General features: G+C 61.0%; 2 protein-coding genes across 2 annotated transcripts in view; one reads left to right on the top strand and one right to left on the bottom strand.

Annotated features, from left to right (window-relative positions):
- SURF4 (surfeit 4) overlaps positions 1-3240 on the bottom strand; it is an 11599-nt gene extending 8359 nt beyond the window's left edge. The window contains exon 1 of the mRNA XM_032866258.1: positions 3061-3240. Coding sequence (XP_032722149.1) covers positions 3061-3108 — 48 coding nt within the window. The 5' untranslated portion in view covers positions 3109-3240. The remainder of the gene's footprint in view (positions 1-3060) is intronic.
- On the top strand, positions 3107-21988 carry STKLD1 (serine/threonine kinase like domain containing 1). Its single transcript, XM_032865583.1, is given in 22 exon segments — positions 3107-3249; positions 3470-3543; positions 3651-3763; positions 5438-5524; positions 6788-6832; positions 8163-8237; positions 9305-9406; positions 11452-11522; positions 12320-12435; positions 13745-13863; positions 14323-14486; positions 14994-15118; positions 16392-16475; positions 17719-17835; positions 18123-18266; positions 19093-19221; positions 19874-20002; positions 20076-20204; positions 21367-21507; positions 21795-21892; positions 21895-21936; positions 21938-21988. Coding segments are annotated over 22 exon segments (2298 nt in total).

Raw genomic sequence — 21988 nt, 5'->3', positions numbered from 1 at the left:
CGGGGTTACGCGGTGCTGAATGGCAGCGAGCCCCGGCCGCAGGACACAGACGTCACTCCGGATTGCTGAGCTCATTGGTCTCTGGCTCCTTCGAACCTGGTCTCAGATGGCTTCTGGATGCCTAGCGTCTGCAGAGGGCACGCTCAGCATTTTTTCTAGGGCCTGGCTTCCTGGGAGCGGGTCACTGTCCCTGGCTGCCCAGGGCGAGGAGCTTGATGCCAGGGGTGCGGCTCTCCAGGGGCCTGCCAGCCAGAACTAACCGAACAGCTGACCCCGTGCTCTCCCCTCTGTGGGCCTGAAGGAAAGGGTGCGGGCCGGCCAGGAGGCCAGGAGCCCAGCCTTCGGTACTGAGAGCTTGAGCCCACTGCAAGCCGTGCAAGACCGCCCTCCCCGCTGCTGAAGGTGTAGGCGCTGCGGGCAGCCTCGCACGCTTCCAGACGGTAACAGCGTTACACCCGGATGGCCTGGCCCAGAGTGAGTGTCTTGGGCTTGTGGTCCTAAGTACTGTGGGAAACACAGGCCTTTTTAGGTTCCCTCTCACTAGCCCAGACTTTCAGGTCAAACTCTGTCACTTGATGTGTGCTTTTGTTTTCTGAAGGCCGGGTGAGAGAAGCTGGGTGCATCACGCTGCCTGATCCGTGCCTTCGGTATTTCCCTATTCCTTTCAAATGAAATCATTTTCAGTTCTAAAAGCCTGGACTCAAGCACCTTTATCATTGGCGGCTTTGTTTTAATAGTAGTGGATCGATGCGAGAAACAAAAACGCCACGGCAGCTTGGCCAGATTTTGTCCACGGGAAACTGTCACGTGGGATCTGTGCTCTGATCTGCCCACATCCTCCTGCGTCGAGCCTGCCTGTGGCAGCAGAGGCTCCTGATTTTGGTTTTGAAGTTTTGGAGACTTTGGTTTTGCCCTCCCAAGTCACCCACAAGGGGGCACGGAGATGTCTTCGGACATCTGCTGCCACCAATCGGGTGGGCCCTGGCTCGGAGAAGCCGACCGTGGGAGCCCGCGCGGCCTGACGCACACAGCCCTGGGCCGCTCCGGGAGCCAGGTGTGGTGGCGCGTGCCCTTTGGTGAGGCCAGTCCTTGTCCCTCCTTTTGTGCCAGAAGAACACCAGGCCTCAAGAGCTTGTCCTGTGTAGCACAGGGCAGACCCCAGCAGGCCCTGCCTTCCTTCCCAGCAGTAACCTGGCGCAGGGAGACCCTGGGTCCCCTTCAAGGGCCTTTCCGGTTCCAAGATTCTGCTTCTTCCATTTCAAATAAAACGCGTGGAGAAAAAGAAGAAACGATTACATAAAGAGATTTTTAACTTTTTTTTTTCCTGTAGGAAAGTTTATCATTTGATCGCTGGCAGCAGCTGGGTTAGAGACGTTTTAGCTGGATTTGGTTATGAAATGCACTTGCAAAATCAGGGTTCTCCAGACTGCAGAGTGAGTGTACAGAGCTCCCACGGCCCCCTCGGCTGAAAGGAGCCATCTTCTTCGCGAGTTGCTACTTGGGGAAATGAAATCGGGCCACGAAAACCGTCAGTGAAAACCGACAGGGACGGAAGGCCTGCTCGGTTCCTGAGAGCTCTCCGCCTCAGTTGTTTCTGCGAAGGACGCAGTTTTACACTGTCTGTAAACACAGAACCCTGACCTCAGGGAAAACTATTTCTTCAAACTGATACACTTTTTTTCTCCCCCAAACTGGTCTTCAGATACCAGCGCACAGGAAAGCGGTGGAAGGAGAACCGAGGAGCAGCCCACACTGGAAGATTCCGCCCTCGAGGGGAACAGCGGAAAACCCGGCTCACCCGCACCTGATCCGAGACACCTTTATCTTTTTTAAAATCACACAAACCCAGGCGAGCCTTCCCATAAGCTTAGGCCTCGGCGTTCGAGGACTCAACGCGACCTCCATAAAAATTAAAAACTTAACCTCACTACTGTTACCTCTGGCAAAAACCGCAAACGCATTAAGGAAACCAAGGAACAAAATGGCAACAGGGCGAGACCCGGGTCGGCCTGGCAGAGATGAGGCTGTTGACCCACAGACCTAACGGGATACTTTTACAAGTACAAGGGACACTACATAGTCGAAAGCTTAACTGAAAGAGGGTGGCAGCGCTGTCCTTCCCCCTTTCTAGGGTCTGACTCGGTCCATCCGGTGTGCGTCCACTGCCTGCTCCAGCCTCCCTGCGGCTTGGGAGGGAAAAAAACCAACCCAGGAAGACGGGCTTCCCCTCCTCCCAGGTCTGTGTGCAGATAGGGACCCATTCAATCCGGTCCCAGGGCAGAGTCCAAACAGGGAGGGAAAACGCGGGGAGGGTCAGAGGGACCCCACGAGCCCAACACATCTGGGGAAGAGCAAAGAGAAAAGTGCCGAGGCTGTCTCTAGCGGGGCACACACCGGGGCGCACCCCTCTCCGGGAGGGCCCCCCAGGCCTCCAGGCGGACCAACCCCCGCTCAGGACCGGAGCTCCCCACCCCGCCCCCTAGGAGTGCCAGTGAACGGGGAAGCGCGCAGGGACCACCCCGACGGTTCAGAAGGGAGAGGACGCTCCGGGTCGCCAGACTTGGCCCAAACCAGCGTCGCTCCCAGGACCCCAGGACCCCGGGCTCCCTTCTCATGAGGGGGCGAGGCAGCCCCTCCACGCCCCTCTTCTTCTGGGAGCGCCCGGTCCGCGTTCGGGGGGCACAGCTCGCCGACCCGGGTGCCGACGCACGGCCCGAGAACACACCCAGAGTCCCGGCGGGGAGGCGGCGGCCAGGACAGGCCGGGCCGGGAGGCCGGGCCGGGGGAGTCCCGAGCCGGGAAGCGCGACGAGCCCGGGAGGGAATGCCCCGGTTGGGGGAGGGGGCGCGATCCGCCGGCCGGGTCGGGGGCGGGGGGGGGGCGCAGCGGGGACGCGGCCCAGATCTCGGGGCAGCCCTCCGGGGTCGGGGCCGGCTCTGCGGGCGGCCGAGGGCTCGAGACCCGAGGGGAGGGCGGGCGGCGGGGGTCGGGGGGCCCCGCGGGAGGGGGGCTCGGGGCGGGGGCCGGGGACGGGAGGCCCGGCCGGGCTGCAGGCCGCACCTGGTCGGCGAAGTCCTCGGCCGTGCCCATCAGGTCGTTCTGGCCCATGGCGGCGGCGGGAGGCTCGGCTCGCTCAGCTCGCTCGCTCGCTCGGCGCTCGGCCCGTCGGCGCCCGCGCCCGCTGCGGCCTCCACAGGAAGTGCCCGGCGACCGGCCTCGCTCCTTGTCCGCGGCTCCAGCGGCTGCCACGTAGGCCAAGCCTTAAAGGGGCCGCGCCACCCGGCCCGCCCCGGCCGCGCCTTAAAGGGGCCGCGCGCCGCCCGCCGCCGCCCCGCCCGCCGCGCTCGAGGCTCCGCCCGCCGCGCTCGAGGCTCCGCCCGCCGCGCGTCGACCCCGCCCGTCGCCCTCCGGCCCCGCCCTCCGCCCTCCGGCCCCGCCCTCCGCCCCGCCCCGCCCGTCGCGCTCGCAGGCCCCGCCCACCCTCCTCAGGCCCCTCCCGTGGCGCGCTCCGCGGCCACCAGGCCCCCGGGCCACCCGCTGGAGGTGCCGGCGGGAGCCCCGGAGCGCACAGTTCGGCGGACGCACCAGGGGCAGACGGTCGCCCCCGGGGTGGGGGATGGGGTGCTCGCCCGGACGCCGTCTCTCCTGAGCATGCTCAGTCGAGGGTCCGCGCGCCGGCGAGGGCTGGGGACGTACCCCCAGCGCCCTGCGGAGGAAGGAGTGGCTGGGAGTCTCCCCTGGAGACACTATGGAGAAGTACCAGGTGCCAAGTTCTTCCCTGGCGGGGAGGCAGGGGCGACAAGAGCCCGCCGGTTTGGGGCGACCCAGGGACCCGGACCTCCGGCCACCTCCCCAGCCCCCTACTTACTGGTTTACTGGTCACTGCCCCTGGAGAGGTGGCCGATGGCCAGGTGCCACCCCGGTCAGGGTATGCCTCCAGCAAGGAGGGTGACCTCGGGTCCCTCCGAAGGTGACCTCCTGGGTGCCCTTTGCCTCCTGGGGTCTCAGTTTCCCCCTCTCTAAAATGATGGATGAAATGAAGGACGGTCCACCCCCATCTGTCTGAATGCTTGGTGCGAGGGCACTCCACCTCGCCCTCCTCTGCCTCTCCTTGGGCCCGCCGGGACAGGGCACCCTAGAGCGTCCAAAATTCAGAATCAGTAGCCACCAAACTCCAATACAGGCCATCCCTAGTCCCGGGGAGAAGGACTTGGGCCTTTTCCAGGGCCTGTGAAAACGTGTAAGACTTGAAAAATTCACAAAACGAAAGGAAAGCCGCAAAATGAAAATGAATGAACGTTTAATTAACTGCTTCTATACATAATACGTCACCTTCATTAAATGTTAGATTCAGCCTTTGTAAAAATGTCATTAATTTGAAAACAATTTGTAGATTAGGTTTTTCTTGCTTTGTAAGAACTCCCATTCGTGTGGGAGGACAGCCGGGAAGTCAGCCAGTGGTAAAGGAGGTGAGTTTCCGGGGGCCAGAGAATTCGGAAGGCAAAGGCACCTTTTCAGGAAGAAACAACAGCTTCCACCTGAGACACAGTGTGTTTTACTGTTTTACCTGCCTCTGAAGAGGGCCTGGGCATGCACCTTCTTAAACTGGCGTAAGCTGCTCGGGACATTGGCCCCCCGACTCCCTAAGCTGGTTTCAGGCCACTCACAGGGGCTGGATGACAGAATCCAAGACTTGCCTGGATTCTGAGCATCCCCAGACTCGGTTCCGTCTCCTGCATTCACTCCTCTGCATTTTGCCAGGTCTCTTCCATCCTCTGACCTGTAATGCCAGTGTCCACCCCACCCCGGTGGCCCTTGGCCTCCCTGCACAGAGCTCTGACACGGCAACCCTCTCTCTGCAGGTTTGGTTCAAAGCAAAAGGTCCGGACTCAGGCCCGAGTTCCAGTCTGATCCAGGCCACCTCACTTATTAGCACTCTAGCCTCAGACACGAGGACCTCACTCCCTGTGCCTCCGTTTCCTTCGGTGTGAACATTAGAGAGCAACAGTGTTGCTCACAGGCGGCTGTAGGGTGTTTGGCACCAGGGCCAGGCCACCCACGGCTGTGACTACGCACCATGATGGGCCAGTTAGTTTTTTGGTTTGGATGCTGAGTTCGGGCGGGGTGCGGGAAGCAGGGATAAGAGGTGGCTGGAGACAGTGACTAAAGCTGTGCCCCACGTGGGCTGATGCTGGCTCCTCGGCGCCCACTGGTCCCTGCTGCAAGTTGGAGAAGCGGTAGCGGGTGGTGGAAAGAGCTCCAGCATGGGCCTCAGAGAGATGGGCCCGGGTTCCTCGGGCTCCTGGACATTTCCTTCTCTGCATAGTGTGGTGGAGACGCTCGACCAGCCTACAGGAGAAGCCACAGGGCTGAGCACACTCCCAGAAGGGAAAAGCCGTGTGCATTTCCTGAATGCTTCTCTTCCTCTTGCTGATAGATTTTGGGCCAGATGAGTCCTGGGGCCTTGGGGGTGAACCTGGTGGTGGAGGAAAGAGAAAACAAAGTCAAGCGCGTGATAAAGCAGGTAAGAGGTGGCTCCTGGGCATGGGTTCCCCAGACATCCACTCATCATCCCCATGTTGGAGAGGGGCCTCCCAATGTGACAGCTGGTTCCTCTCTGCCAGCGGTCACAGAGGCAGATCCCGGCGAGAGTAGCCTTGGGGGCGGCCTGAGGTTCCTTGGGCTTCCCGGCGCACCTGACGCTCTCACCTGGAGAGCGTCTGCAACCCCCCCCCCACCATTTCTTCAGCAGGTGTTTCAGGCCAGCCTCATCCCATTCAGCCTCCCGCCAACCCTGCAAAGCAGGAACTGGGGGCCCCTCTACAGCCGAGGATAGGGAGGCTCGGGGAGGCTGCAGACTGGCCAACGGCACGTAGCTCCCAAGAGCATTTGAATTCAAGCTACCTTTTTACCAAGGGGAGCAGGCCGGGGTGGAGGAGGAGGGGGCAGGGGCTGGCCCAAGGTCACACAAAGCTAAGGGCAAGACCTCGATGGGCCTTTCCACCACGTCCTCACCAGGGCTGGCATGGCAGGTTGGGGTACGGAGCTGCAGGGGGCGAGCGCTTTGTGTGTCCAAGTCAAGGTGGTTCAGCTGAACAGAAGTTGTAGGAGAAGAGAGCTGCGCCATGAGCGTCCCTGGCACCCTCTCGTGGCACACGGTGGTGGCGGGGATACCGTGGCACTGGGGTTGACCGTGCACACGGAGGAGTGTCGCAGGCATCAGCCGCTAGGGCTACCACTTGTTCAGCCAGGCCTCCTGCCTGTGGAGCTGCTCAGAAGCCTTTGGCCGAGGACGCTGGGCCTGGAGTCCTTGCCTTCCTCCCGCCCCGCGGCAGGCTGGCCCCACTGTCTCATGGGCCAGTGAGGCCGGAGCCCACTGCCTTCTGGGCAATCGAGGAGCTTTTTAAAAAGCCAGCCAGTCTTTCTTTTTTCCAGAAATGGGGGTGGGGTGCAGGTAGGGTGAAGGTGGTGATGGTGATTGATGATGATGGTGATGTTGATGGTGACGTGGATGATATTTATGGTGGTGATGATGGAGATGATGATGATGGTGGTGATGGTGGTGATGATGTTGGCGATGGTGGTGATGATGGTGGTGATGATGGTGGTGATGGTGGTGGTGATGATGATGGTGGTGGTGTTGATGGTGATGGTGGTGATGGTGGTGTTGATGTTGGTGATGGTGGTGATGATGGTGGTGATGATGGTGGTGATGATGTTGGCGATGGTGGTGGTGGTGATGGGCTGACTACACATTTACTGAGTTAGTGATCTTGTACCCCTACAGGTGGAATGTATCGATGAGCATCAGGCCAATGAGGCCCTGGAGGAGGTAATTCCCAGGGGGGCACCCTTTCGAGAGGACATGATGCAGAGCACACAGAGACTGTTCTGTCTTCTATGGAATGACCGGGTAGAAGCCTCAGTGGAGGCATGGAGGGAGGGTCAGAACCAACCAGATCTTGCCCCATGCTGTGAAGCCAGAAACCCCAGGTCATGAAGGGAGTCTGTGCCCAAAACATTCATTTCTAAATCAGGCACAGACAACTTAGAATATATGTTCTCCGAGAAGATAAGGTTTCAGTGTTCCCTAGGGCCCAGGGCTAGTCTATCAAGAACCATCTTTTAAAATATTGTTCCTTCAATTATAAAAATATTAGTTATAGTAGAAAATGTGGAATTACAGAACTATCATCCAACAAAGAAAATGTACATTCTTTTCCATTCCTTAGTCAGCCAGTCACCACCACCAAGAACATCCTGATTTATAATAACAGCAGTGACAGCATGTGCACTTGGATTTGCTGGGCAAAGGCTCTGAGCAGTCTTTCTTTGTTTCTCTTAAATCTCCCATGACCCAAACGTGTCCCTCCTAGTTAATGGTTACTTGTTTGCCTTCTTTCTGGAATCCCCGCTCCCGAGCTTTGCCAGCAAACAGCTGTCCGGTCCACAGTGTGACCGTTGCACAGTCAAGGGGCTGGGCACATGCTGGTAAAGCGGAGGCTGTGGGAGATCCTCGCATGGCCCTCACCGCATCAAAGCTGTGCACATCCCTGTTCCCTTCCCCAGCCCACGAGGTGACCTGCTCCCGCGCCCAGCCTGCCACCACCAGCAGCTGTCTGCCTGGCTCCTGGTGGCCACGGCCACCACTGCTGCAGCCCGACTGTGTGGGCCCTTCAAGCACCTTCAGCCGGGAGCAGGGCCCTGGGGCTTCGAGTGTGCGCCACCCAGGAGGCGAGCTGGGCGCATGTGTGACCATGTCCCACTTTCTTTTGGCCACCACCTGCTCCAGCTGCCCCTGAAGGGGCTTTCTTTCCTCTGCAACAGACACTTTGCCTGCACCAGCTCCCCTTAGCCCCCCCTGATGCCCCTGTGAGGCAGATACCGCCATCACTGCTGTTTTCAGATGAGGCTTGAGGCTCAGAGACGTTGAAGAGCCTCTCCTCGGTCACACAGCACAGCCAGCAGCACATGCTGGAAGACAGGCCCCCAGCAGGGTGTCTGGCTCCGAATCACCAGGCCGCAGCCCCTCCCGGCCGCCCGCTCCCCAGCCCTACTCAGAGCTGGAGGCTGTGTCTGTGTGGGGGTCCGTGGCACAGAAGCACGAGCCGAGAAGCAGGATTTCTCGAACATCTCCACTTGCTCCGCTCTTGTCCCCACAGTTGATGCCGCTGCTGAAGCTTCAGCACGTCCACATCTCCAGCTACCGGGAGCTCTTCCTCACATGGAACAGCGAGGTGGGTGCGAGGGACACCTTACGGCTCAGTGGCCATTCATTTGCTCCAGGAACAAGTGGACTGAGCTCAGAGCACCCCAACGCCATTATAACCCCCAGAGCCACAATGGCAGGGACTCTAAATGTGGCCACCCTGACTCAGCACTTACTGGGGGGCCCTGAGGGGGCCAGTAACAGCTGAGGGGGAAGAAAACGTGAAACAAACAAAACCACAGCCAAGTGGGGTTCAGATCAGGGCCCTGTAAGCCCCCGAGCCCCGCACTTTAGCCCAAAGGTTATAGGACTTCTTTTCTTTACAGCGATCCAGAATCTTGCGAATTATTCCAGATGAGACGGAGGGGGAAGGGGAGGGCGAGCAGGGGTGGGGCGGAGGGCCCGGAGGTGGAGGGAGGCCTCAAGGCTTCCCGGCTAGGGTCAGACCATAACTGGACGTCCCCATTAGGGTCCTCGTCTGGGGTGGACAACCACAGGTTTGAGCAGGAGTGGAGGGTCCCCTCATACACGTGCCCCCTGTCCAGCTGGGGCCTGAGAACAGCCTTAGGGAGGGGCCATGACTGTGTGCACCCTGAATATTTTCTGAGCACCCCGTAACACTCTTGAGGAAACACAGAAAAGCTAAGGGGACACTTGACTGTGGAAGGAAAGCAGGGGCCTCTGGGAGCGCTGAGCTGAGGCCCCTGACCCGGTCCACCGGAGCCCCCCTCCAGGCAGGCTCCGCAGGAGGAAGCAGACCGAAGCTAAGCCCCGAAGAATAGAGAGTCACCCTGGGAAGAGGTGGTTCCAGGCACAGGCGTCTGTGAGTGCCTCGGCCAGAAGGCCTGGGCCGCTTTCAGAAAAGTGTGGAGCTTCGTACGGTTGGAGCTGGGGGGGGGTCAGTGAGGCTGGAGATGTGAGCAGGAGCTGCCCGTGAGTGTGAGTCCCCCACCGCTGATCATGCTCCTGCAGCCGCCGTGCATGGTGGCCCCAGAGGAGGCAGGCCCAGGGGCAAGGAACCTCGCCGAGACGCCCAGGCCTGGGCTTTGGGGATCAGGACCGTGGCATTTGGCTAAGACCTCATGTCCCCATCAGATCTCCTCTCTGTTCCTCTGCCTGGTGATGGAGTATAATGAGGGAAGCTTCCAGAAGATCATTGAGAAGAAGAGGGAGACAAAGACAATCATCGACTCTGAAGTAAGACAGACTCTATGGGACGCCAGGCCTGGGGACCATTTGCTATGGGGCCTTGTGATGTCACAGGCTCAGTCATGGGGCAGAGGGGCAGAAGGGAGGGCAGATGCTACTGGCCAGGTTGTTTATTACGTTTACCTGTGGAGGGGTTGCGTGGTGTAATGTGCACGAGTGTTCAGTGCACAGCTCAGGTCACTGTACACAGGCAGACACTCGTATAAACTCTGCCCCTGATCGAGATGCAGAACCTTCTGGAGCTCCAGAAGTCCCTGGCCCTGCCAGCGGTTGGACTTCTGTCTCCAGAGACCCTTCTGCCCACCCCGAAGTCCCCAATAACGGACTCACACTCTTAAGGGCACGTCGCCGCTGTGTCTGGTTTTTTATGTGAGCGGATCAGGAAATCGTCCCCAGCATGGCTGGGCACTGCCCCGTCGTGTGGTGACCTCGGTCTGTGCGCAGCCTAGCGCTGTGAGCCTGCAGGTGTTTCCAGCTTGGGGCTGCTGCCATGAACACTGCCGGGCGTGCTTACTCGTGGACCTAATCACTCATCTTCGCTGGATGAAGCCCTGGGCGTGTAGTTGTTGGATTGTAGAGCAGTTCCAGTCTAGGTGCCAACGTCCAGGATGGGTTGGTTGACTTGGGGTTATTCCCAGCACAAGGGGTAAGCCTTCCAGCGCCTACTTCCTGGCCAGCACTTCAGTCTTTTTCATTTTAATTGAAAATTGCCTTTTAATTTGAGTTATTATGAGTAACCACAGGGAGTGCTTTTTAGCTACTTGGATTTTGTGCCTGTTCAAGTCTTCTGTCCATTTAAACACTGAGGTTGTCTGTATTTTCTTATTGATCTGTAGGTGTTATTTACATATTGCGGATATGGGCATCCAGAGTGTCTGTCTTCTCTCAGTCTGTGTCTTTTGATGAACGGAAGTTCTTTTTTTTTTTTTTTAAGATTTTATTTATTAGAGAGAGCATGTGTACAAGTGGGGGGGGCAGGGAGAGGGACACGCAGACTCCCCACTGAGCAGAGAGCCAGATGCGGGACTTGATCGCAGGACCCTGGGATCCTGACCCTAGCCGGGATCAGACACTTAACTGAGCCACCTGGGTGCCCCCAGAAGTTCTTAACTGTAATGAAGTGAGTTTATCAATGCTCCTTTTATCGTTAGCACCTTTGAGCCTGTGTGAGAGCCTGTCCTCCAAGGTCATGAAGATATTTCCCCTTGTCTTTCGAGCTAGTCATTTTTGGTTTCACATTAAGCCTATGATCCACCCTGAGTCAATTGTGTCTGCTTTTGCTCTGAGCACCCTTCTGCTCGGCAGGCCGCCAGGCACCATCTCGCGCCTGAGGGCTTCTTGAGGGCCACGCCACTCCTCTCCCAATGTGGACCTCAGGGGTAGGCTCTGGAGTGGGTTTCAACGTTTCCATTGGCGGTGGAACCCTTTCAAGCACAGGATGTTCTCAGAAACCCAGCAAGGAAGGTGAAGCTTCTCTGAACAAGGGGCACGGGAGGACGGGTGGCAGGTGGAGTGGGAAGAAGCCCGGGGTTCCATTCACTCAGCCCGTCTCTGACATCCTTGGGTAGAATCTAGGGTTCCTTGGAACCTGGTTTGAAAATCACTGCCCTGGAGACTAGCTGGATCTTGCCTCCGACACATGGTGTTTCCAGAAGGTTCTTTGTCAGAGCTCTTTTCCTTCTAATGACATGGCAAGGCAAGCCCCAATGTAGGCAATAAAGGCTTTGCTATCTCTGATACCCACAAGGGGGGGGCCCCGGGTGGGGCTATCTCCGGTGTGGCTACAGGAGTGTGGGGTCTGGAAGCGAGGGCATGCCCCGTTGGGAGAGCCCTGCGCACGTTAGCCTGAAAGGGACCCGAGGCAGAACTCTTTTGCTCTGGCTCTGAGCGCTTCAGCAGTTTGGGGCCCATCTGAAGAAGCAAGAACATTCCATGATCCCGCTGGCCGCTCCTGGGGGTGGCTGACCTGCCCCGGTCAGCTGCTGCTGGGAGTCCCCCTCCCCCAACCCTGGCGTCTCTCGCTCTTTCCCCAGTGGATGCAGAACATGCTGGGCCAGGTTCTGGACGCTCTGGAGTATCTGCACCAGCTGGACATCATCCACAGGTGACCGTGGGGGCCGGGCAGCTGCAGGACAAAGGGCACAGAGTCCCCTCAGATGCCCTGCCCCAGGACCTGGGAGTGAGGCGGGGCGCAGCGCAGCCCCGGAGAAGCGCGGGCACCTTTCCAGAGCCCCTCCCGGGCTTCCGGGGAATGCTACCCCCTCCACGTCACCCGCACTGATTCACCCAGCATCGGGAGTGGACGTGACCGGGCAGGTCCGTTCTAAAGTGCAGGGTGAGCAGCCAGATAACAGCGCCGGGAAGCCGGAGATTAGGCTGCGCCGTCCCGGGGCTGAGCCTTAGACCCGCCCGCGGCAGGACTCCAGCGTCCACGGTCTGCAGGGGCTGGCGATGGCCGCAGACTGGCTCAGTACCTGATCTAAAGGAGAGAAAAACCTATGTGGACCCCGTGTACAAAGAAAATGCCCACGGTTTCGTGTTCACGGCACCAAACGTTACGAAATGGTTGAAAACCAGTCCCCAAAACAAACGCATAGCTGAGATCTGGAAGAAGGGGAACAGATGTGAGCAGAGAAAACGGCAGAAGGACTGGAGTTTTCCTACTTGGAGCTGCTTGTTTTGGAGTTTAAAATAACTGAGTATATTTTATTTCTGCAGGAAACACTATTTTAAAAGTGGGCCGCAAAGGGGGCATTTGGGGAGAGGAGGGCAGAGCTGGGTGGGGCGGGGAGCACGGCATGCGGTCCAGGGTGTCCTGGACCCCCCAGGAGGGGCGCGTGGCCCGCAGGCAGTGGGTGGGAAGGCAGGCCCCCAGAGGACAGTCCCCGCTCTTGGTTTCAGGAACCTGAAGCCCTCCAACATGGCCCTCGTCAGCAGCCACCATTGCAAGTTACAGGACCTGAGCTCACACGCACTGATGACAGACAAACCCAAGTGGAACATCCGTGCAGAGGAAGGTGGCCGGGGTCCTCCCAGGCTGCGGGACAGCAGCGGCTGGGGGGTGTGGGGGAGAGGCCATGCACCGGGGTGGGGTCGCTCCCGGAGTCCAGAGGGCAGCGGCTGGAGCTGGAACAAGGCAACATCAAACCTCTCCTTCCTTCCTTCCTTCCTTCCTTCCTTCCTTCCTTCCTTCCTTCCTTCCTTCCTTTCTTTTTTAAGATTTTATGTATTTATTTGACAGACAGAGATCACAAGTAGGCAGAGAGGGAGAGAGGGGGAAGCAGGCTCCCCACTGAGCAGAGAGCCTGATGCGGGGCTCGATCCCAAGACCCTGGGATCATGACCTGAGCCAAAGGCAGAGGCTTTAACCCACTGAGCCCCCCAGGTGCCCCAAACCTGTCCTTTCTCAGAAGGTCCCCACAGACCCCCCCGGACTTATGTGGGCTCCAAAGAGACCTCCTTGCCTGGGTTGTAACTACCAAGCCCGGGGCAGGGGGTGGTGCATGGAATCAGAGTCCAAAAGACACCCGGAAAACGTTAATCTTCAAGGAAGGAAGGAGATGGGGGGCTAGTGGATGCCACGCACCGAGGAGAGCCGGATTACTTTCCTGAGTCCTATGAATCACTGAGGGGATGGCAGACGCGGGGAGGAAGGGGAGAGGGGTTCTCCCTCCCTTGAAAACACAGCGGGGCCAAGGGAGCTGGGCTCCAAGCCTATACCCACTGTCCTGGGTGGAGAGAGTAGCCATAGTTGAGAACTTCAGAGTCCCGCGTGCACAGAGGATAAATGCATGGATGGACGGACAGGTGGGTGGATGGGTGAGTGGGTAGATCTGCCGGACGTGTGGGTGGCAGGGGTCCTTGGAGTCGGGGGCCCCCGCTGTACCGTCTGGGGGGATTGAAGGTCCGGAGAGGGAGGGCTGCCCAAGGTCTATCAGGAAGCGGCAGACCAGCGACCCTTTCTTTTGGCTCCTTGTCTGGGGTTCAGGTTTAGCAGCGGGGGGGGGGGGGCGACCAGAATTCTGCCTCCAGGCTCTGCCCCTTAGAGGAGCACAGTGTTGAAAGAGGGAGGAAGCTTCAGCCTTCTTGGCACATGCCTCTTTCGAGCCACGTGTGCAGCCGTATTGGGCACGAAGACGTGAGTGTGCACACCTGGGCCGGCCTGGCTAGGCAAGTGCCCAGGTGGGCAGCCTCACGGGCTGAAGACCAGGGCCCTCTTCCTTTTCCCCCATGGACGGTCCCTCCCCACCGCCCCTTCCCTTCTGAACCGCGTGCTCCCCCAGGGAGCACAGGCCTCCTGCATCTGATACCTTCTCCTGTCAACAGACCCTTTCCAGAAGTCCTGGATGGCCCCTGAAGCCCTCAACTTCTCCTTCAGCCCCAAGTCGGACGTCTGGTCCCTGGGCTGCATCATTCTGGACATGGTCAGCTGCTCCTTCATAAACGTGAGCTGCCTTCCGGCTGCCCCCTCTGCCGCGCCCTGGGCCCCGCACCCCACATCCCCGGAGAGCCGGCCCCGCCCACCTTGGCTCGAAAGGGACACCTTCCCCTGACCTGCTGCCTCCTGCCTTGCTCCGCACCTCCATGGGGTCTGCATGGGGCACCCCTGCCCTTGGCCTTCGGGGCCCTGGCATGCTGGGGACGATGACGGAGACACACCACCCCATAGCTAACCCGCACGGGGGGCTCCCTGCCTCCTTATGGAGGAGAAAAGCGAGTTCACGTGCCCCTGCTGGCCCACGGTGGGGTACAAGCCAAGGAAACAACCCTGGCGGGCCTGAACGCACCTCGGGACCTCAGGCGCCCGTGCAGGCTCTCGTCCCGTCTTCCCACCTCTGGCACTCTTGCCAGCTCGCCCCAGGGCGCCGTCTGGGTCGGGCCCACGAGCAGTACTGTCCCCTCAGAGAACAGACGCCATGCATCTGCGAAAGTCCCTCCGGAGTGACCCAGCCAGGCTGTGGGGCGTCCTGCAGACCCTGGAGGAGAAGAAGATCCCCAATGTAGGAAGCTTCCGTTCTCTTCTGCCTTTAATGCTGCAGATCGAGCCCTCAGAGCGAGTGACAATCAGGTGACCCTGGGGGCTGTGGTTGTATTTTAATCTTGCCACGTGTCTCCCGCCATCTGTCCACTGTCCCACATGCATTGCCACTCGGTGAAACACGCTGACCCCTCCGTGGCCCACTGGGCTTTCCCAAGCGTGGTCTGTCTCAAAGGGCAGTAGCGGCACGCACGCCTCTGAGCCCCGGAGCCCACAGAGCCGGCCTCTCCCTTGGGCGGAGGCAGGGCCCCGGGGACCTGGAACGTGCCCTAAGTGTAGCTGATCTCCCCATGAGAAGGAAGAGAGGAACACAGGACAGCGAATCTGGCCTGGGTTCTTTATACCAATGCGGTTGTCAAATCTGACGGTTCGGTGTGTTTATGGAGGAATGGTGCCCCTCAGCGTGCTCCCGCACCTGCTGGGTGTGCTGGCACCGGCAGGAGAGGGGCTGCAAACAGGAGGGTGGAGGTCAGGTGTCTGCCTGCCTGGCCGCGGGGTGCGCAGGAGAGCCCAGCGGCCGTCTCCCCTCCTCTCCAGGGATGTGATCATCACCTTCGTGAACAACTTCCAGTCCTCCAGCGTCGCTCTGGCCCTGCACCAGCAGGCGGCCCCTCCCTGCATCACTGACCTGCTGTTGGAAAGTAACATCGCCAGCATTTTAGGTGACGCTGGGGACTCAGAGGGGGAGGGAGCTGTCGTCTCAGCTCTGGGACGGGGAGGGCGGTCAGTGGCTCCCCCTCCTCCGCTGCCACACAGTCCCCTGGACTGCTGGACTGCTCTGACCCTTGGCCAGGGGCCTAGAAGACTTCGGGGCTCTCCCCTCCATCCCACCCCAGCCTCTGCATTGCTCAGGGCACCACCTGCTCAGATACCCTCCCTTGCTTTTGTCACCTGTCCCAGAGTTCACCTTAATGCTGGACCTGTTTCCCTTCCCCTCCTGCTGAGCAGCCCCCCCGCTGTCACAACCCCCGGAGCCCCCCAATTGCTTCCACACCATGGGACTCGGTGACCCCCGTGCCCAGAGAAGCTGCCTCACTGGGCAGTCTTTCCCGTGTGCTTTCTATGTGCCCAGAACGGTGCTGGCCATGGGCAGGGGCATGGCCGTGGCCCTGGACTGGCAGGTGTGTCCCTGTAGGGGCTCTGTCTGCTGAGGTACACGGGCAGGCCTCGTTAGAGGGTGCTGCTGGGGAGCTGGCCCAGAGCTCGCTCACCACTCAGCACCTCGTTTCCACCGTGTGCCCCTGGTGGGGGGCACCTTGTGGCTCCCAGCACAGGGACGGCACAATCGCCACCCCAAGGTCTTGGGTGAACCGTGGGCCTAGAGGCCACCTTCAGGTTCCAGGTCGGCTGCACTCGCCTGTCCCCGTGTTCTGGGTGGTCTGCTCACTCCGTCCTCTCCCTCCGCGGCCCCTGCACGGGTTGCTGGTGACGGGGGACAACCCCCCACCTGCCGCCTCTGCCCCCACTTCGGCGGGGGGACACGCATGAGGCCCTAACTTCTGTCTCCCTGCATCTCACGGCCGGGTCGGGGGGCTTTGTGGGCAGGCAGCTGGGTCCCACGGAAGCCCATCCCCCACCGGCTTAGTGGCCTGGAGCGAGTCGCCCTCTCTGAGCAGCACGGGGCCTATTGGTGGGCGCTCCAAGGGGGTTCTGAGTCAGCCACGGGATGAGGAAGGGGTCCCCAGTGTGCGTGGCTGGACACCGCAGCTCACTGTGGGCACTGGGGTCGTTCCTTATGAACCAAAGGCAAAGAGCGCTGCAGGGAGGCCCTTCCCCGAGGCCAGGGCTGACTCTGATCAGTGGCTCGGCCTGCGAAGGGGGGTGAGAAGGGCGCCAGCTCATGGCCGAGCGCGTGGACCTGTGAGCAGCGCCAGCCTCCACACCGGGCGCCGGGCCCTCAGGAGGCTCCTCCCCACGCTGTCCTCTCCCCCGCAGAGGTCATGCAGAGCTACTCCAGCAGACCTGAAGTCCAGCTCCAAGCCATGAAGAGGCTCGTGAGAATGCCTGCAGATCAGCTAGGTAGACCTCTGGGAGGGGCCTGGGCTCCCCACACACCTCCGAGGCCTGCTTGTGTTCCCCCTGCCCGGAATCCTTCCCGTGTCACCCCTTCTGCCCAGCAGAAGGGGGGATGGGGTGGCAGTTGGTGTGGAGTGACCAGCCCTCACGGGTTCTTAGTGGGGGTCCCTTTCCTTCCACGTCCCCACGGGGGCTGGCTGGGCGGTTGCTGATTGTCCAGCATGGGACTGAACAGCCCGGCGCGGGGCCCGTGTGCCGCGCAAGCGTGGCTGTGGGATAAACTCCTGGGTGCTCGGGGGATGGATCCGTCCCACCTTCCCAGGTGCCGCCAGTCACCCCCCACGGGACAGCACCGTCCCTCAAGGAGTATTTGTACCTTTTAAGTTTTGCCAAAACAGTGTTTCATAAAATCCCGCCATTCAGCTTGCCTCACCAGCCGGAGTGCCACACTCGCTCGCTCACCCATCCGTCCATCAGGCCTCTGTCTGTCCGTTTGTCCCCCCACCCGTCAACCGTCTGTCCACCTGTTCTTCCGCACAAGGTTTGTTCCGGGGGCTGTGGCCCCGGAGATGGCAGAGGCCTGGTTCCGGCCCTTAAGGCAATGGCGGAGACTTCATACTGGCCCCTCGCCTTTCCCTCTGCCTTGTCCTGCCCCCAGACCCCTTCTGGAGCTGGGCTGTGGCCAGGGGAGTCCACGGGAGGGGAGACTGTGCCTTCCGGGAGGAGCTGAGGGAGGTGGCCTCGCGGGGAGGCAGGGCAGCTCCGCTGGGTCTCCCTGGGACCCTGATGCTCAGGCCGGGGACCCTTCTCTAATGCTGTAGAGAAGGGGCACCATGGGCACCGGACCCTCCGCTGCCTGCCACCACCTCTCACTCCACGCACACCCCACAGCCAAAGTCCGTGAGACCCACAGACGCCCACCTCGGGCAGTTATGGCCGCAGACTCGAGTCAGGCTGGGTCCAGAGCAAGTGGTTCCGTCTCTCTGACCGTGTTTCCTCCTCTGTGAGAGCGCGACGGGAGGACTGCCTCGGGGGGCCGCTGGCGTAGGCTCGGGGGTCCTCCGGGGCCGGGGCCGCCCAGGGCAGACACACCCGCGCTCATTAATCCTGTTCCTCACTCGCCTGCTCCCCGTCCAGGGGCCCGTGCTTGAGTCCCAGCAGCGTCGGGCTCTCTGGTCTGGTCCGGACGCCCTTCCCGCCCCCTGCTCCTGGGTCGGGGCTCAACCTTGCTGCCCGGCCCTGCCAGGTCTGCCGTGGCCGATGGAGCTGGTAGAGATGCTGGTCACCATCATGAAGCAACACGAGCGGATCCTTGACGTACAGCTGTGCGCCTGCTCGCTGCTGCTGCGCACCCTGGGTCAAGGTGCGTGCTGAGCCACGTGGCGTAAGTGCTGGCCCTGGCCCCTTGTCCCAGACCCGGCGGAGCCTTGGAAACCAGCACTGGCTGCGGGGGGCCGCCCCTTCTACGCTTCACCCCACCCTGCAGCCAGCACTCGCGGGAACCTGCTCCGGAATGAGGCTGACCTTGGCTTTCTTCGCGCCAAGTGGGGGCACCACCCACCTCCAACCAGGGAGGGCGCGTCCCCGCAGGCGACCGGCCCACAGTCCCCAGGTACAGGAGGTCACCCTGGGCTCTTCCCTCAGCCCAAGCGGCGCTGGTGCAGGACCGGGCCGCCGAGGTGCTGAGGGACGGCTCCGTCATCCCCGCACTGCTGAGCAGCATGCGGGCCCACCCCGAGTCGCAGCCGCTCCTGGTCACGGTCTACAGCCTGCTCACCATCATCTGCAGCCAGGGTGCGTCTGCCCCGCCCTCCCCGCTCGGCCCGGGGGCCGGGGGGGCACCTGCCTCCCCGAGAGGGCGCGGCCGCCCGCCTTCACTGGGTCCTTTCCACGTGCTTGTCCTTTTCTGTCTCTTGATGGGAAACTTCCGTTCGACTGTCACTTGTTCCCTCCACAAACGTGCAGACAGGGACCAGGTGCCACCGTGGGCTTCACACGACATCTGCCTCATTCATCTCCACCTCACGGGGCACCTGGGGTCGGGCAGCCAGCAGTCAAGCAGGCAGTGGGCGGCGGGACTGGGGACGCTGCGGAGGACCGGGGGCCGCACACAGCTTGCATTGCTCCCACCTGCCTCCTCGGGTCAGCATGCTTCTTCCTGGTGGACAGCTGGGCCCCCGAGCCCCGGGACGCTCGCCTGGACCCCTGTGGCCGGAGTGGGGGGTGCCTGTACTCTGCTCCTCGCCCTGCTTGACTGGATCCCACTTTTGGGAGTGAGCAGGGGTGCTATGGATGATGGGTGCACACCAGAGCCGTGAGGCAAACTGGGTATCGGCTCACCCTCCAGGAAAGACAATCACTGCTCCCACCTCAGGAGCACCCAGGAAGCCGGTCCCAGCCCAGTCACGGGATGGGCAATACTGGGACTGGGGATCCAGGGGATGGACCATGTCTTCTTGTTCCGGGGCCCCACACTGGGTAAGACTGGCCCAGGAGATGCCCAGAAACGCAGGATGCACGGGCCTGCGGTGGGCAAGGGCCACAGAGGGAGGCGGTATTCAGGGAAGGCTTCCTGGAGGAGGGGCTTCTCCATGGCCCTAATTCTGTGGCCTGCCCACAGAATCGGCCTCAGAGAAGCTACAGAAGGCTGGGCTGTTTGAGCACATCCTGGAGCACCTGAGTACCTTCTCCACCAACAGGGACATCTGCATCAATGGCCTGAGCCTGCTCTGGGCCCTGATGGTGGACGGTGAGGGGCCCCTGTTCCCACTCTCCTGCTGCTGGTGGGGGGTGATCCTTGCTGCTCCCTAATTGCCTCTGACAGCCCCCACGGCCTGCCCCTTAGACACTCCAGGAGCAGAGACCACGAAAAGGCTCTTCTGAGCCTGGAAGCAGAAGGGGAAGGGGGCGGGGAGGGGGGCCGCCCCCAACAGAAGCAGGACCTTCTGTCCTGACCTGGCAAGTCCTCATGGACTCCAGGGGCTCCTGCTGTGGGAACCCCTCTACCTGCTGCACATCCTGGGATTCCCCTGGGCAGTCCCCGACGGTAGCCTGGCTCTGGCACCCTACTCTCGCTCTAGATTCAGAAAAGGGCCCCCAGACTGTGCTGCTTCCTCTCCAGGCCCTGTCTCGGCCCTCCAGCCATCTGGGCATCTGTTCTGAGGAACACAGAGCTCCCAGCCCCGGAGAGCCTGGGAAACCCCGGAGAGGGCACTGTCCATACCCAAAGTGAAACATTCCCCAAGACCAGTTGCGGACAGAGTCCCTGGACTTAAACCCCGCTTAGCAGCCCTCTCCCTGACAGCTCTTTGTCATCCCTGGTGGGGGCCAGAGGGTGGGGGGCGATGTATACAGCAGGCACTCAAGGGCTAGGTGTCCCTGCCATTCCGTGCTGGTTCCAGCTGTCATTGTGAACAAGACCCCTTTGGAGAAAGCCCCTGTCCTCCTCATCAGGGTGCTGGCCTCGTACCCTGGGGACGCAGAGATGGCGGAAGCTGGCTGTGCGGTCTTCTGGCTGCTGTCTGTGCTGGGTGAGCAGTGCAGGCCGGGAGGTGCCCCCCACCCCATGCCCAGGCCACGAGGCCTCAACCGGGCCCTCTGCAGGTTGCATCAAGGAGGACCAGTTTGAAGACGTGGCGGCCCTGTTCCTGCAAAGCATCCGGCTGTGCCAGGACAGAGTCCTGCTCGTGAACAACGCCTACCGGGGGCTGGCCGGCCTCGCGAAGCTGTCTGGTGAGCCCGGCCATGGACGGGGCCTACCACTAGGAGGTGGGGGCGACACTCAGCAAGGCGTGTCTGCCAGCTTCCTGCAGACCCAACCCAGAAGCAGATTCAAAAAAAGGGGAAGAACAGCGTATAGTTTCTTCATCCAGAAGTTGCCATGAAGACTTTCCATTTTGGCTGCATGCTACACTGCTCAAACACATGCTGGGTGTGCACACGCAGCCCTAGCGGGTTCAGCTGCTCAGAACACCCCAGGAGCCAGGTCCCCGCTCTGTAACAGGAATGGTTTGCTGTTGCTCAGTGTGCAGCGCCTGGCACTGTGATGGGTTCACAGACACTTGGGGCTACAGACTGCACAAGGCTGCCGGCTGGGGTGTGAGCGGGGCTTCAGCCCCTTTGAACAGGGCAGATGCACAGGGTGGCCTAGGCTGGGAGCCTAGGGGCGGCCGGGCCTTTGTCTGCTTCTGAGCCTCAAATTGTCCAGGCCCGAGGGAGTACGGCCACCCTCAGTACTGGGAGGCTCTTCCTTCCCGGTTAGACACCCCGGGCTCCAGGGTCTCCCCCAGCCCAGGTCTGCATCAGCTGCCCACCTTCGGGGGATGGGAGGGGAGGCTGAGGTCCAGAAGACAAAAGGGATCTGGCTCAGGATGGTGGAGGTGGTCAGAGCCCAGGGCCAGCGTCTGGGAGAGGAAGGGCTTTGCCACCTACTGGCTGGGAGACTCAAGTTGTGCCCCTGAGCGTCAGGTAGCCGAGGCTCCAGAGGGTGCAAGGGGTTAACGTTCACACAAGCCCCCAGCCCGAGTCAGGGTCTAGCCCAGCCGGGGGTGTACGTGTGCAGTGCTGGGGATCCCCCCCACCGTGCCCACCCTATAGGTGTCCTCTGCCATGCGCTCTAGTGTTTCCTGGGTCCCCAGACTGAGAGCACCCAGAGGACAGGAGCCTTCTGCTGAGAGAGGGAGGTGGGGTGTCCATGTCCCACCATGGGGACACACGGACTTCAGCTGTCCCCGGGCGGCAGGAAGTTGGCCTCTGCCAGTGGCTGAGGTCCTTGCTATGCTAAGTGCTTTGGACTCTCTCAATGACCCTGAAAACTCGGTACTGCTGTCACCCCACTCGCTAGAGGACACCAAGGCACAGGCAGCCGGATAGAATGCGCACCCCCTCCCCCCAGAGCTGGCGGCCCTGCAAGTGGTCGTGCCCGAGGAGGGCGGCAGCGGCCTCGACCTCCTCCAGGAGACATACCAGCTCTACAAGGACGACCCTGAGGTGGTGGAGAACATCTGCCTGCTGCTGGCCCACCTGGCCTCCTACGGTGAGGGTCCTCCTCCTCACCCCACCCCGGGACGCCAGTGCTCAGAGGCAGCCCGCTCCCAGCTCTAGCCATCGCCACTTCCTGGTGGTTCAACAGGGGCGCTCACTAGGCTCTGTGGGTGATGCAGAGCCTCAGAGAGGCAGCAGGTGGGTGGGCTGGGCGGAGCCTTGCGGGGACGGGCCCAGCCTTGTCCTGCCGGCTTCCCCAGAGTGCCCCTGCCCCTGCCGAGGCCGTAGGCCATCAGGCTGGCTGCGCGCTGACCTCAGCACCCCCCGCTCTGCCCACAGAGGATATCCTGCCAGAGCTGGTGTCCAGTGGCATCTGGCCCCTGGTCAAGGAGATCAAGGAGCGCTTCACCTCCAGCCTAGTGAGTGTCCGCGGGGGCCCCACCAACCAGGCCTCCTACCTGCCTCTACAGTCAGATGCCGGTCGCCCTGAATCCAGGGGCCCAGACTCAAATCTCTGTGTGTATGGTTTCTGA

This window comes from Lontra canadensis, unplaced genomic scaffold (genome assembly GCF_010015895.1).
Source record: "Lontra canadensis isolate GAN:19392208 unplaced genomic scaffold, GSC_riverotter_1.0 scaffold30, whole genome shotgun sequence".
NCBI classification, from domain to species: Eukaryota; Metazoa; Chordata; class Mammalia; order Carnivora; family Mustelidae; genus Lontra; species Lontra canadensis.
The sequence above is the reverse complement of the archived record's forward strand: the minus strand, read 5'-3'. Positions and strand labels throughout refer to the sequence as shown.